This window comes from Sprattus sprattus (assembly GCF_963457725.1).
Source record: "Sprattus sprattus genome assembly, chromosome: 6".
NCBI classification, from domain to species: Eukaryota; Metazoa; Chordata; class Actinopteri; order Clupeiformes; family Clupeidae; genus Sprattus; species Sprattus sprattus.
The window spans coordinates 3,482,575-3,497,574 of record NC_137925.1 but is presented as its reverse complement, the minus strand read 5'-3'; the positions used below and the strand labels follow the sequence as shown (position 1 = coordinate 3,497,574).

Below are 15,000 nucleotides of genomic sequence, written 5' to 3'. Positions count from 1 at the left end.
GCAATTTATTTATCCTTGTGTTGCACCATGTCCTAAATGTTTTCGATATGAGCTAAACGGTGATACAAGTCATGTAAAAAGAAGGGTTTCAATGCAGACCACTGTGGAAGATACAAGCGAGCTGGCAGCACTGTTACAAACATATCACACCTTCATTCTGTCAGGCTGTCAGGCTAGGAATCCAGCGTGATCCAACAAAAAAAGCACAACAAAAAAACTACACAAGACAAACAAATAAAACAATGTGTGTATGATGTCCAAAAGCATACACTATAAGACCATCAGGAATTTAGGCCAGGGAGCATGTCTTTGCAGCCAGCCTCCAGCCACTCAAGCTCCTCTTTGAAAATGTGCTGAATGCCAAATCTGACAACTGGGGTGGATTCCCGTCACCTGACTCCATCTATTCAAAGTGTGTGTGTGTGTGTGTTTGTGTGTGTGTGTGTGTGTGTGTGTGGTGGTCTCCTTATCACAAACCTGTATAGAAACCAGGTCACCTCAGACCCAAGGACATCGGATCCAACCTCCTGGACAAACCCACAACGCATAGCCCACCACCAAAGCCTGAAAGCCCAACTGGCGTTAACCCACATACCTCACTACATTCTTTTATCCAAAGATTTCTATCATCACAACCCTTTTAGAGCACAAATAGTACCCAAAACGTATGCTATGGTACACACACACACAGTTCATCATTTGACAGCGGGTAGAATTACTTCTATCCATATCCTCTGACGAATCCTTTTTATATTGGTGCCAATTTGAGCTTTTAAAAAATCAAGTGCAGTCATACAGGATAGGACTACGACCCATTTAAGGGACGAAAAAGAACTGCACTGGCATGAAGAAGCATTCTTCACACTGCTGAATCAAGTTGCTTTGTGTACACTATCTTTATGACATCTTCGGTCTTATGCTGAATACATTACATGCGTTTGTTGACGAAAAGGCTATTTGAGACGTGATTTCTAACGTCTCCGTGCTGCCATTTCATTTCTAGGTGAAAGCTCACATTAAGAACTCCGATCGAAGCAACGGCATTAGCCCCATGACCTATACAGACAATCGCTATCTATCCTGATCTCCCAAGGATGACTGCTTGTCAGAGCACTGCGGGCTACAGGTGATGATGAGACGATGTGGCACACAATAGGAACTGTCAGCACTGAACGCGGATGACGGAAGCTAATCCTCCTGTTTCTGTCACGTTCTGTTTTTCTTCGCTTTTTTTAGGCAACTCTCCAGGCACCTAAGCTACCTTTCTTGGCCACTATCGCACTGTCAATCTTAACTCAGCGTGATGTGTCTGTCTGTGACGACTGGCAATTTAATTCTTCCAAGTTAGGTCTGCCTCTAAATAGGTAGGCCTATAGTCTTAATTTCAGCAGGTTCAACAGTCCAAAGCAGCTCTTGCAATCTCGCGTTAGGCTCGGAATGTAATTGATTTCGGTTATCAATATTATGTCTGTTCAAGAGTTTGCATGTGTCTGGGTGAATTTGTAATCTGCAACCTTTTCAACCCAGCTCGATCGTTTGGAGGGTGAAACACAACATGGCCTCGGAGCAAATGCCAGTGCTTTATTTTTTTCTTCTTCTCCTGGACGGTGCCACGCGGAATCCGTCAAACACAGAAAGGTAGTGAATAATTACCCATATCATCGGCTCATGGCGCGAGTCCAGGCCCAAGAACGCCAAGAGACTGAAGCGAGCACGTGTTCATAAATGATTAAATGACCCATCTTGCATCCCACGTGGGGCCAGAGTGGATTTTTCTTCAGTGAATCTAATACCGGAATGACCCTGACAATTAACCCGATTCAGAAGTTTTAACTGTGGGCTGGGTTTACTCGTTCTCCCTAAAGCTCGTGTAGAGCCAGCACCAGCACAGCATTTTTGGAATTGGAGAGAATCCCTAAGGATGGATCCGGTGGTGCTGCTTATCCCTGATACGCCATGTCATTGCTGGGACTGTGGGTGTGACATTTAAATTAGCTGAAGTGTTTCAATCCCTGAACCAATCCTTGCAGTTGGCTGGTGGCTTTCTGTGAACATGTTTTTAGTTGAGTGCACCACATCAAAGCATACCATCCAGTTTGATATGACACATGTCAAAATCTGTCAGAAAGCAGTCATCCAAAGGCCAGATTGAGAGAGAAGCACAGAGAGAGGGTCTTCTCTAGATCAAATGCAGATAAAAGGTAAGTGTCACCCTCTCTGAAAAAATAAACAGAAGATTAAAATGACCCTCACAAATCCATGTGTGACAAAAACAAACACAAAACTAAACTAAAACTAGACTTGCAAAAAATAAGTAACTTTTCAGGTTTGTACAGCCTAATAGACCCAACCAGCTTTGTAATTCTGACAGGTGTTTTTGACAACCAATACATGCTGTGTCAGTCTTCTTGAGTTGAATTGACAGTGTCACTGTCAAAAACTTCATTCTGACACCACAGCTGCATACAACATGTTAGACTTTTCAGTTGTGTCTATGTGTGTCATCTAATTTAGACCTGTCTCACCTCAACCTGTTGTTTGTCTCACCCAAGGAAGTGTATGTTTCTCACTTCAGCTGTGCTGTAGTGTTGTAATTGTTACTTGTTTACGATGTCGGCGAGCAGTAAGAGTGCTCACATGTTGATGTCCATAACACCAGCCTCTTCCACCACCTGTGCTCAGTAGTTTGCCCCAGAGCTGGTGACCTTGGTTCAAACCATTTAATGTGAGCTCCAAATAGACAGGCCGTAGACACAAGAGGGCTGTTTTCATGGCCCAGAGCACAAGGCAGGTCTTTGTAAAACAGCACTTGTTCTTGTCATCAAAAAGCCCTGAGTTTTTTTTTAATGAGAAACCTTGTCAAATGTCAAACGCACACACACACACACACACACACACACACACACACACACACACACACACACACACACACACACACACACACACACACACACACACACACACACACACACAGACACATTCACAAGAGCTGCTGTAAACCCAACCTGTAATGACATCATTAGAATGAGAACGGCATTGATCTCAGCTGGTCCTAATGGAAAAGGGTTCGGCTTTCATCCTCTGCCAAACCGGCTTTTATGATAACACATTCACACACTCACACACTCACACTCACACTCACACACACACACACACACTCACACACTCACTCACACACACACACTCACACACTCACACTCACACACACTCTCTCTCTGTCTTTATCTTTCTCTCTCTCTCACTCACAGACACCCACAACACTCTCTCTTATACACACACTGTCCCTATTAGACACATACTTTACAGAAACAACTATGACCACACATACAAAACTACACACACACACACACACACACACACACACATTATACAAACATACACAAACTTGTTCCACATTTAATAATTAAACGAACAAATATGCCCTTATCTACACTCATATACAACTCAGAGATAACCTACACACCCAAGTACACATATTTATCAGTAGCGTATTAATTTAAGTGGGCTTGCGGCCTGGTGTGCATGAACCAAAGTGACCCGTAGATCAACCATACATATTTTTTTTTTACACTTATTAAAACTCATTAAAACTCTCATTAAAACATTATTCAGAGTATTAGCAGAGGCTTTATAAGGGAGCACACAAATCACTGAGGGGGAAATTAATGGGGAATTAGGTGTGAAATCTATAATGCTAAACATGGCTGATTTGTAACTAGAGGTCCTGTCCTGTATTATAAAGAGCCAACCACGGCATGTGCAGTGAGTAAGTCAACATAAAGAAAGTATTTTTTAGCCATATTTGAGTGGTTGGGGGAAAAGAAAATGCTGGTCATGTCAGATTTAAACGTGGATTCGCATAATGTATTTTATGTATCCTATGTGGAGTTAAGGATAACTCCCTGACCCTTTGGATAGGAGCCTGATCTTGTTTGCCCGAAATAGCTGCAGGGCAGCATTGCCAAGATGGCTGCCAAGTGGCCAGACTAACCTACTGTATAAGGACTATCAGTTTCAGACATTGCATTGCCAGCAGGCTCCTAGTTTTGTTTACTGTTGCTTAGCAACATGAGATAGTTTCAAGAAATAAGGTGGCAGAGGCGAGCTGCAGCATTATTTATTCATTTAATGCTACAATGATTTCCTAATATAGCAAAGGTCTACTCACTGAACATCTGCAACACTGAACAGGCAGCTACATGACATCAGATCAGATTTTGTAATAACAAGGGTAGCCACAAACATAGACTCACCACACAACGACGTCTCATCTTTGCTCCTTGAATGTCGATATGTAATGGTATGGAGTTATTGAAACTTACTACGTGTAAAAAAGACTAGAAATTGAATGTTTATTTTTCATTGAATGTTTATATAAAGTTGCACTGGGTGCCTTTAAAATCCTGTCTAGACACTTTTGCATTTTTATTTAAATGTTTTGCTAGCTAGCTTGATGTGATCAGTCACTGGCTGCAAACTGAAGGACATAAAGAAAGTGCCTGCTCCAACGCCACCCCCCACTCATTTGAACTTTGAACTTTCATTACAAGTGATGGGAACTATCTCTGTCCATTAGTTTACTTATTTCCTATTCATTTTAACAGGGAAAGAAATAATATTTCAATGTATACATAATACATACTTTAAAAAAAAAAATTAAGATAATGCATATTTTGCAATAAGTGCATATCTAGGGACTCTAACACTATCCCCTGACCCCTGCAATCTACACATCTGGGCCTACAAATGGTATCAGTTCAAGCAAACCTTGTCTATATAATTAGATATTAATTGTATCAATTAAAAATGTGCGTGGACACCTTATACAGAATAATATAAGAAGATATTTTGAAAGGCAAGTCAATGACATCTTCATATTCGGATAAACTGATCCTCACTACTCTACTTACTGGGATACATTAAGCAACTTACCAAAGGTCTGTCAGAGAAAAAAAGCATAGTTGTATGTGGTTGGCTAGCTTTGATTTTATTTCTGTTGGTTTGGAGAGAACAATGACAGCATAGTTCACATCCACCAATACGCGTTTTTTAAGATCTTTATGAATTTCTTAATCCAAAGCCTTGGCTACAACCTAGGTTAGACTAAAGCTTTGTACACAGACCAACAGACCTGAACAACCTATATTACATAGAATAGACATATCTGCCGTTTACGCATTAAAAACAAGTTATCGAAAGACTGTGTAGGAAATAACCTTAACAGCCAGAACATGCAGCCTTACAAAACACCTAGTGAGCTAACTAGCGTACTTTTATTATTAAGTTACTGCCCAGATAGCAAAAGGCCATCGGACTACTGGTGGCCCTCTGGAGGCCTTAAAAACGTTTTTTTTTTTTTATTATTTATTCATACTTCTTTATTAATTTTCACCAATCCTAAACATGTTATAGATGTTACCAGCCCCTAACATAAGTCTTTAATTGACCTAGTCATCTTTCATCTTGAGACCCTCAAGTGGCATGAACGACTTCCGTTTAGCGGCTGATATTTTAAATAGACTATAAGGATATGATTTAGAAATTATAGGAATGTTTATGCACGCACCAGTTATACAAAATATGACGGTGGTCTGAGAGTGGACCAGAAGTGGCACACAACCAGTGGAGTGCTGACCAGAATCCACCAGTGGGCCATTATATGCTTCCTAGCTGTTGTTAGAATTGACAACCCATTTATCTGCAGGGACAAATTAAACCGTTGCCATGCCTACTTCAGTTAACGTTACTGATTTGTTTTTCTTCTATCTATTCTATGGCCTGCACTAATGTATGGCCTGTGGACTAATGTAACCAGCTGTCCTCGGGGACCCCCGGTCGTGACACCCCTTACCTTGGTGTGCCAGCTTAAGATTTAGAGGGCACATGCACGTCCGGGCACACCTGTGGCAGGTAGTGGTATTTACACTACAAACCAAACATATAAAGCCTGCTCTTATATGCAAAAAACACACAGACGATCTCTCTCTCTCTCTCCCTCTCCCTCTCTCTCTCTCTCTCACATACACACACAAACACACACACACACACACACACACACACACACACACACACACACACACACACAGACACACATGCACCTTAATTATCTGTGGTGTGATTTAGGCCTGCCTGCATTGCTTTCTATTTTAGTACAAAGGCCAAATACCAGGCTTTGTTATCACCACACAGTAGTCCATCGAATATAGACACAATTACATCAATCAACATATCAAAGAAGCACAAGCAATGAGGAACATCAATATATACCGCCATGCTTTTTTCATTTCATATTTAAAAATCCCCAAATCTTTTTTATGATGTAGGATAAATGGAATATTAGCTAAGATTTAAAATGTTATGTCATATCCTGAAAAAGGAGTTTCTTTAGGTCGTGATTCATTCAGCCGCAAATTGAAAAAGGGAACTGTTGATATTTGAGTAGTACTTATCTTTGTCCAAAAGATGTCGCTAAAATGCAACAAATGTTCGAAACAAGAAGGTGAAGTTGGTAGAATTTGAGTGGAGAGATCATGCACCAGTATTACTTTTTGTTTGCATCGGTGGACCGGCACAGCCATAAATGGATGATAACTTTGTGATTACATTAATGACTATGTTTTTCCGTTTTTTTCGCCTTGTGATTAATTCGTGTCGTGAAAATAACATGTGCTAAATTGCATGTATATCAAAACTTCAAAGCCTTCTGAATATTATCATTATCTCATTTTGTAATATAAATAGCATATGAAAATATAGTGTGTGTGTTACTACTATTGTTACATTGTTAAACTGAGAGATGAAACGTAGCACCGCAAAAGAGACGTTACCCCTTAAATTAGCCTACGTCATAACAAAGTAAACATAGAAAGTAAGGGGGCGTGCGCGTGTATGAATGCTTATTTGGCGTGTAAGATGAGTTCGTGACTCTGATAGTTAGGAACTGTTCTTGAAGTGGAATAGCCAATCAGAAACAATAGAGGCGGATCCCACAGTCTTGTCCACAAAGGCGTAACCGCAAATATAGTACTCGTGCGCGATTGTCACTGCGTCATTACAGTCAGAGAAGTGTTTTTCGACATTCAGATCCCACGACTGAGTTGAGATTGATCAATGACTACCTGTCGACTGCAACCAGTTGCCCAATTGATTATGCCGAGATAGCAATATCTAACTACTACAACTGTCAATAATGGCATGCGAATCTTTAGTGGACAAGTTCATGGAGAGCGCGTCAAGACCTCAACTCCATCAGCCTTGCACGTGCAAGAAGAGGTGCAACAATTGCAACGTATTCCTCGGGTTTTTCATCCTGTCTCTGGCGCTACACTTCATAACCCTGTCCTGCTTTCTGGACCTACGGTCTGAGGTGAAGCGGGAGATTGCACTGAAGAAACGAGAGCCGGCGTCAGCTGTCGGCGGATCTTCCCAGATGAAGGTGTACCACACCGATGACTCGCAAGAGGACACCCCCCCTGAACCCAGCCCGCCTGAGGTAATAGTTGGTGTCTGTTGTAGTATTTCTGTCATAAAATTATATATTTTAGATGCCTTATATGTTATTTATATATATTACATCCCTTTTTACTAAAACACTTATCTTACCTTGGCTTAAACTATGACGGTATAAATGTCTTGTCACTGTAACAACGAGGTAATGACTATTTAGTTTGGAGAACTAATTTGAGTGATCAGATAGAGTGGACAGGTTGAAAGCACTTGATGATGGTTGTCTGTAATGAGATCAAGCACTACAACCTGACAAATCCCCATTGGGGCAGCACCTGCTGCCTTGGTACAAACCAGTAGAGGGGGGGCAAACACTATCACAGGCAACAAGGTCAGAAAGACTCGTCATGAAGTCTAGAATGAGTATGATAATCCAACAAAAATTAGTTCATAGCTTATGGTATTAAGAGGTTGTTTGTAGAACAGTGTGAGATTCGTCCGTTAGAGTGGTCACTGCAAAAGAAAAAAAGGCCACGGGATTTCAAAGACAGGGCAGGACCAGTCACACATGAATGTTAACAACTGGACTGTGATAAAGCAAATATACTTAAAAGACAGAGTGGGGAAGAGCCAATCTTCTCAGTTGCTGCAAAGCAGATGTGCGGGTATGAGTACAAGGGCCTTGCTTCATCTGTGTCTGTAGTCGTCTCCCAAATTAGAAAATATTTCAATCCACAATGAATAGACTACGTGCCATCTGGGGGGATTGGATGAACGGTTGACTGTGAGGTAGCAGGTGGAAGAACATTAGCCAAATTGCTAGCAGGTGCAGCAGCTTGTGTACATTTATTGGGATTTGGATTGAACATTGGGAATTTGGAGACGTGCCAGCCTGAATTTGATACGCGGTGATTCGGTTGCAGTATCAAGCTTTGAAAGCCTAGTCCCGGGGATTGAATTGTTAAGCTCCAGACAGTAGAAGGATGCATTAACAATACAAATCAGAGCCTATCCTAAGATGAGGCCAGAATCAGATATTTGATCACAGCAAGAATGTACGCCTCCCTTGAAAAAGGCACATAAATTATTCTACAAGGTTATTAAGACAACATGATATTGCCCTAATATGTAGGTCAGCTTTTAATAGGAGCTTGATGAACCTCCCCAGTACTAAGTGAAACCAAATGGAACCAGAACCTTGTTGGCTGTGTGTAGCGAAACACATCTGGATGATGTAAATGTTCTCGCTACCACAGTGATGTACCCTCTAATAAGAGAGCAATATTAGGCCATGGTTATGAACAATAGATACCCTCTGCAGCCTTACTATATTGTTGCTCAACTTCAAGATAAATCTTTGAATTTATACGGTGTCTAGATGTGATATTTTGCGAGAGAAGGAAAAGGGGGAACATAATGACGATCCGTTCACTGGTCCTTCTCTGACCACCATGGTTTGAGATAATTGCCTTTTCAATGCTCTGCCATTTCAATCTGTTATCTGTGTTTGTGTCTTTGCCGGTCACCTCCCTGACCTTTGGTCTCATTCTCTGTCCAATTTCACCGCTTCTAATCTGTTAATTATTGTGAATTCATAAAGGACAGGTTTCAGACACATGTCAAGGCAAAGAGTTCCCCCCCTCTTGATAAAAAGTGTAGGCAAATACATTTTAGGCCGTTAGATGCAGGGTTGATGTTTCACTCAGATTTCTTATTCAGCCTTTCATTTGAGATTCCAACATAGTGCAGAAACATGAGAGACTACAGAAACTGGAGAAGAAAATACATGCTGGAGAAGGAACCAGTCAAATCACTGTAGCAGTAGCATCATGTCCGATCCTTAGTGTCCAAGTCTTCTTCCTTGTTGTTCACTCACAACATTGCATCCATAAGCTGCACCTGTAGCAGGGAGAGTACAAGGCTGGGGTTCATGAGGAAAGGAGAACCTAGGAGACGTTGAGGGCTGCCTCCATTTAGTTGCAGTCAGATGTGAGTCCCAGGTACGGAACTGTTTACATGACCCTGTTACCAGGACTCACCTCTCGTCATCGGCACGGGGAGAGGTCAGGAGGGGGTCAGTGGACCAGAGAGGCTTTTGTGGGGTTTAACACACTGACTCGACCTCCTGTTACTGCTTATTGTCACTCCCTCTCTCTCTCTCTCTTTTTTTCCCTTTCTCTCCCTCCCTCCCTCCCTCTCTCTCTCTCTCTCTCTCCCTCCCTCTCTCTCTCTCCCTCCCTCCCTCTCTCTCCCTTTCTCTCCCTCTCTCTCCCTTTCTCTCCCTCCCTCCCTCCCTCTCTCTCTCTCTCTCTCTCTCTCCCTCCCTCTCTCTCTCTCTCTCCCTCTCTCTCTCTCCCTCTCTCTCTCTCTCTCTCTCTCTCTCTCTCTCTCTCTCTCTCTCTCTCTCTGGCCGCCGGGCTGTGAGCCGAGCGAGTGAGCGCGCTTCGGCAAGGGGTGAGATCACACGCTGTGACTTAGTGAGAAACACATTCGGAGTCCCACAGCCTCCCCGTGTCCCCTCTCTGTCTCTCTCTGGTGTCATCCTCAGATGGGATCTCAGGCTGGAACAGTTGTGGTGTCAGCTCAGAGACTACGAGCTGAGAAACTCATTTTGTCTGGCTCTTAGGGAGGGTTAACTCATCTAAAAAGTGTTTTTTCCCCCTTCATAGTCCAGAGAACTGTTCATGAACCATGTGGTTGTCTCACAGGGACTGTCTTCCAGGGTGGGGCTATTAAGTCCATGGCTTTGGTCGGTTCTTTATTGACTTTCACATAAAATCACTTGTCCAGTCAGCGTTTCATGCTACATGCTATGTTTGCCAACCTCCCTTTCTCCAAAGCTAAGCTCAGATTTATGCTTTATTTATTATCACTTTTGTCCAGAATGTAATCCCTCCCAAGTTCGGTCCATTCCTTTTTCTTTTCCCGTTCAGTACTACTACACGTTCTGTGTCCACGCTGTTAGGTGATTACTTCACTTTGTGACGGTGATTCACGTTTCGAAAAATAACGAATGCAGCCACATCTTTGTTTTGTACTTGAAAGGACCTGCCGCCTTTTGAATACCTGGAGCTGTTTTTTTGTTATTTTAAATGCTCCTTCCGGTAAAAAACACTGTGAAATGCCGAAGGTATCTGGACCAGATGATAATTCTCTGCGAGGTGGAGGGACTCTGGTGCAGCTGTAAATATTTAACAGTGATGCTGTCCGATCCAGATGTGTGCATTAAACAACCGTGATTACAGAATGCCGCAGTTTACATAGCAGGCCAAACAGGAGCATGTGGCCTGTGATAGACTTGTCTCACTCACCAAGCTGCAAGACAGCTCAGCTTTGAAGATTTAAGACTGCTTTAATTAATAGTTTTTCTTTCTTTCTTTCTTTCTTTCTTTCTCTCTCTTTCTTTCTTTCTTTTCTTTCTTTTCTTTTCTTTTCTTTTTCTAAGTGCGTCCCTTAATTGATGGCATACCGACACCTGCCATCGCATACTGTCATCAGGGCCATTTTGTCTGCCAGGTTTTAATGAGATGGAATGTAACCATAAAGGCACAGAAATGAACAGCACTCGCGAAGAATAAGGCCGCTGTGTGTTAACAGTGTGAATATGAGTCTAATATGGTGAATAATTTGTACCAAATGCTTTGAAAAGGAGAGAAAAAAAAAATAGACTGCAACATCAATATGCGCAGCTGAGAAGGTTTTTTTTTTTCATGTATTTCCACGAAAGTTGGCTATAAAGAGAGCGTCGCATAGCCATGTGTTTGAGTGTTCATTGACACTTCATCGACTGGAGGACCCTGGGCTGCCAACAGCTGCATGCATGCTGTGGAGACACCTGCGCCCCAAATGAACGGGGCCGCCAACGAATGTGGGAACATCTGGGAACGTGCGCTCTCACTACACATTGCTGTATCGCGGGCCACAATCTCAAGCGTTGCGAGGTCAAACACTTTGCCAGCTGTCTGAGGAACCTGGGCTGACATTTGCTTGACGGGTCTGGCTGCTGTTGGGCGCTGAAAAACATAACAGGGAAAGCCAGTGACAGCTTAGGTTGATCCCCGCGTGAAGTGAGAGAGACCTCTCAACTGTACAAATGTCAAGTAAAGTAGGGGAAGCGCAAAAGTAAACAGTCATTTTGGGTGTCTGGCTCATCTCTCAGACAAACACTCTGAAGGAAGGAGAGCAAATGTTATAGCGCAAATATCACATTATAATAATATTATTATCGTGTGATATTTTGGAAACGGCTATTTCGAAAAATTCACCGTGATATCTGTTTAAGTATCCGAACAAAGCTAACATCCCCAGACTGCTTCACATGTCATCAAACGACTGGTGTCCTTTGAGCAAATTGATTGCAGATGTGCATCACGCCAGTCTGAATGATTAAATTGTGTAACGCCGCACAGACCAGCACAAGCAGTCTACCCCTTAACCCGGTTAGTTTTGGGCGAGCTCCAACAGACACAAGGTAATGTCTCGCTCACAAACCCGACAGAAACATACACTTACACACACACACACACACACACACACACACACACACACACACACACACACAGCTCCAAGCATCGGCTGGTGCTGCCTCTAAACGGGGTGACCTTCCGAGGTTTACTTTAGAACAGAAACGTTGCCCGAGGCACCTACAAGCATAGCATTCCCTGTTTCCATCGTGCACACTCGCAATCTGTTCCCCATCAGTCTCACCGCGAGAGCTGGCCCGCCTCGTGTGTGAGTACCCCTGCCCGACAAGAGCTCCCCATGTGCACCCACGATGCAGTACGTTTGAGCGTTTAATGCCGGCTTTTCAGATCGTAGTTTTACACAGGAAAATATGTTACATTCCTTGTGCTATGGGTTAGGGACTTCTCACAGCGGACACTCCTCTCACATGCAACAACTCGTGCCCAACAACCTAACCTTACCAAGGTAACTGCCCAAACATAGATCCTGTGCAGCAGGATACTAGAACAATACACAATTGGCTGGTGACAGCCGCAAAACACGTGGCGCATATTTTGGCCCTCCATCCTCGAAAACCAAAATCCAGTGCTAGAACTACAAAGGTACAAAGCCTCTTACACCTATATCCACGTCTTATACTGATGGGATGTTGTAGACTGGTGGTGAAATATACTGATGAGAGATTGTAGACTGGTTCCATAAGTGTAAGGAGTTATAAAGGCATGGTGCAGCCTTAGAATCATATTGCACAGTCTAGACAAAGAGGTCTCTGGTAACCTATTCTCTGAGGAAAACAGGTTAGTGTATTGAGAATTAAAGTTCTTGGTAATCCCTAAGTGTGGTTTCTTTGTGAACTTCTGAATTTTGATGACAATTGAATTAAACTTAGTTGTGTGGGGCCTCAATCTCAAACATGACAAACAAGTTGTTTATCATTATGCATTTTCTATGTTTAGACATTTCTAAAAACTTGTTTATTTGTTTTTTGTTTTGTTGTTGTTTTCGTGTACTTGCTTATGGTCTATCTGCAAAGGTAATTACCTCATTCAAAAGACATTAAAGTAAATAGGACCATCTCTGATAATGACAATAAATAAACAGTTCTAAAACATCACCGTGGTAGTTTCTAGAGGACCTTTAATATAGCATTAAGGACTTTTTTCAAAGAATTTCTACTGAGGAGACTCGTAAACCATTTAACCGCAACTAAAGTAAATGATGGGCTATCTGTATCTGTAGCGTTCGCCTCAAACATCCACGGTCTCCGCTTCAACAGTCCCTTCTTCACCCAGTGGAAAGAATAAAAACATGATATTTCCTCCTTGTGGGCATTTCCTCCTCTTTGCCACTCGAGAACCGCGCTTCCAGTTCATTTTTGGCTGGTGTGTGTGTGTGTGTGTGTGTGTGTGTATGTGGGTTTATGTATGTGTGTGTGTGTGTGTGTACCGGGTCATTTAGGCTACTTTTGAAAAGAACGAGAAGCAGGGGAGGTCTAAATGGATACGCTCCTCGGATGTGTCACTGCATAAGTTGGCCCCTGGCTCCTGTGTTATGTGACATTATTGAAAGCAGGGCTGCCCATGCGGGGCTATCCAACGGCAAGGAAAGGCAGACAGAAATGACTCGGGTTACAGGATAGGGCCGTAGCAGTGAGGCGAACAATTGTTGAACTTGTCCCCCATTGTGCAAGTTGGCTCGCAACCCCTTGTAGCTTTTGAATTTGTACAAATTGCCATTGTTTGATCCGCACACATTAGAACCCAGCGTTGGGGTCAAAGACAGTTGGGTCGTGGAGTTCCTCATCTTCTCCTGTGTCATATTACATGGCAAGTTAACAAAGAATTTGGGCAAAAAAAAAAAAACATATTTTCTTTTGCTTGTTTGCATCCAATAAACACTACTGCAGCTTGGCACCCTTTGAGTTTGTTAATCGCTTTTGGACAATTAGTCTTTGCGCTCACTTTGAAAGGCGCATTGTCAGTCACACTTGGGGATATTGGCAGTAACCGAAGAGCCTTTCTTCTTCATCTTTTAATTGATGTCGTCTGTTTCTCTCTCATCCCTCCGCAGACACCAGAGGGGATTTCGGAGAGACGCGTCCAGGTGACGGGGGGATCTGGCAGCACACTTTGGCGGACGAAGCGCGGCACCAACCGAAGGCACCATGACTCAGGTAGCAGCAGCCGCCATGTGCCAATCCAGCAACCACAAAAAGGAAGGCAGCTTAAAACAATCTGAAATGGATGCAGTTGTTTGAAATGCAGGAATTTCAACCACCGTCATCATGATTAGAGTGCTTTGAAGAGTCGGTCAGCATAATGTTTGCATTCCATTTTTCTTGATTAGTTTCTTTTTTTTTTTTTCTTCCTCAAAGCCCTTATTTGAAAGCTGTCCAGAAAATCCCAAATGATCAAATGGCAAGGGAATGTCTGCAACCGCCCCTGTGCACCTGCTTGCATTATTTATTTATTTAGCCAGTTGGTTACATTTATTTTATTGCGGGCGTTTTTTTTTCTCCCCCCCTCTCAAAGTTGCAATAGTCAAAGATAGATTCCAGTCATCCCAGCTGCAGTGCAGATAGGGCTGTGAAGCATGATTCAGTTTGCACACACACAGCAACGCTAATTCCATTTAAAAGCACGTCATCTCGGGCCTTTGAAGTGCACGCTCTTCCCCCCCCAAAAGTCTTATTCTGCATAAAGCTTGCTTGCCAAGCGATAGCGTGGTCCATGTTGATGGTGATGATGTTCTTCCTGGACTACTTGCCCTTCCCTGGTGAGATCCACTTGGGAGGGATTGAGCCTAGTCACTCCCATGCTGAGGTTATTGTGAAATATGGTCAAATCAAACCCAATACAAATAAGACAGGGATCCAGCTTCATGTGAAATTTACAGCCCCTCTCAATATGCCGTACGCACGGAAACCAGACTCCAGTGCAAAATGATTTTTTTAACCTCGGAATATAAGAGTTATGAACTTCTGTTTTCGTCTTGCTCCCACAGTGTAAAACAATCAGAACTGTGTCCAAGGGCAGAATTGATGTGCAGGATTTATGTGTGGTCTTTGGAAAGGCGGGGGCGTCTTGCGTG

At 42.8% G+C, this 15,000-nt stretch overlaps 1 protein-coding gene across 1 annotated transcript in view; it reads left to right on the top strand.

Annotated features, from left to right (window-relative positions):
* Positions 1-7,189: 7,189 nt before the first annotated feature.
* LOC308366552 (uncharacterized protein) overlaps positions 7,190-15,000 on the top strand; it is a gene marked incomplete at both ends in the record, with an annotated part of 15,080 nt that continues 7,269 nt past the window's right edge. Inside the window, 3 exons of the mRNA XM_080840269.1 lie at positions 7,190-7,492; positions 12,148-12,225; positions 13,981-14,083. Of these exons, the coding sequence (XP_080696395.1) occupies positions 7,190-7,492; positions 12,148-12,225; positions 13,981-14,083 (484 nt within the window). The remainder of the gene's footprint in view (positions 7,493-12,147; positions 12,226-13,980; positions 14,084-15,000) is intronic.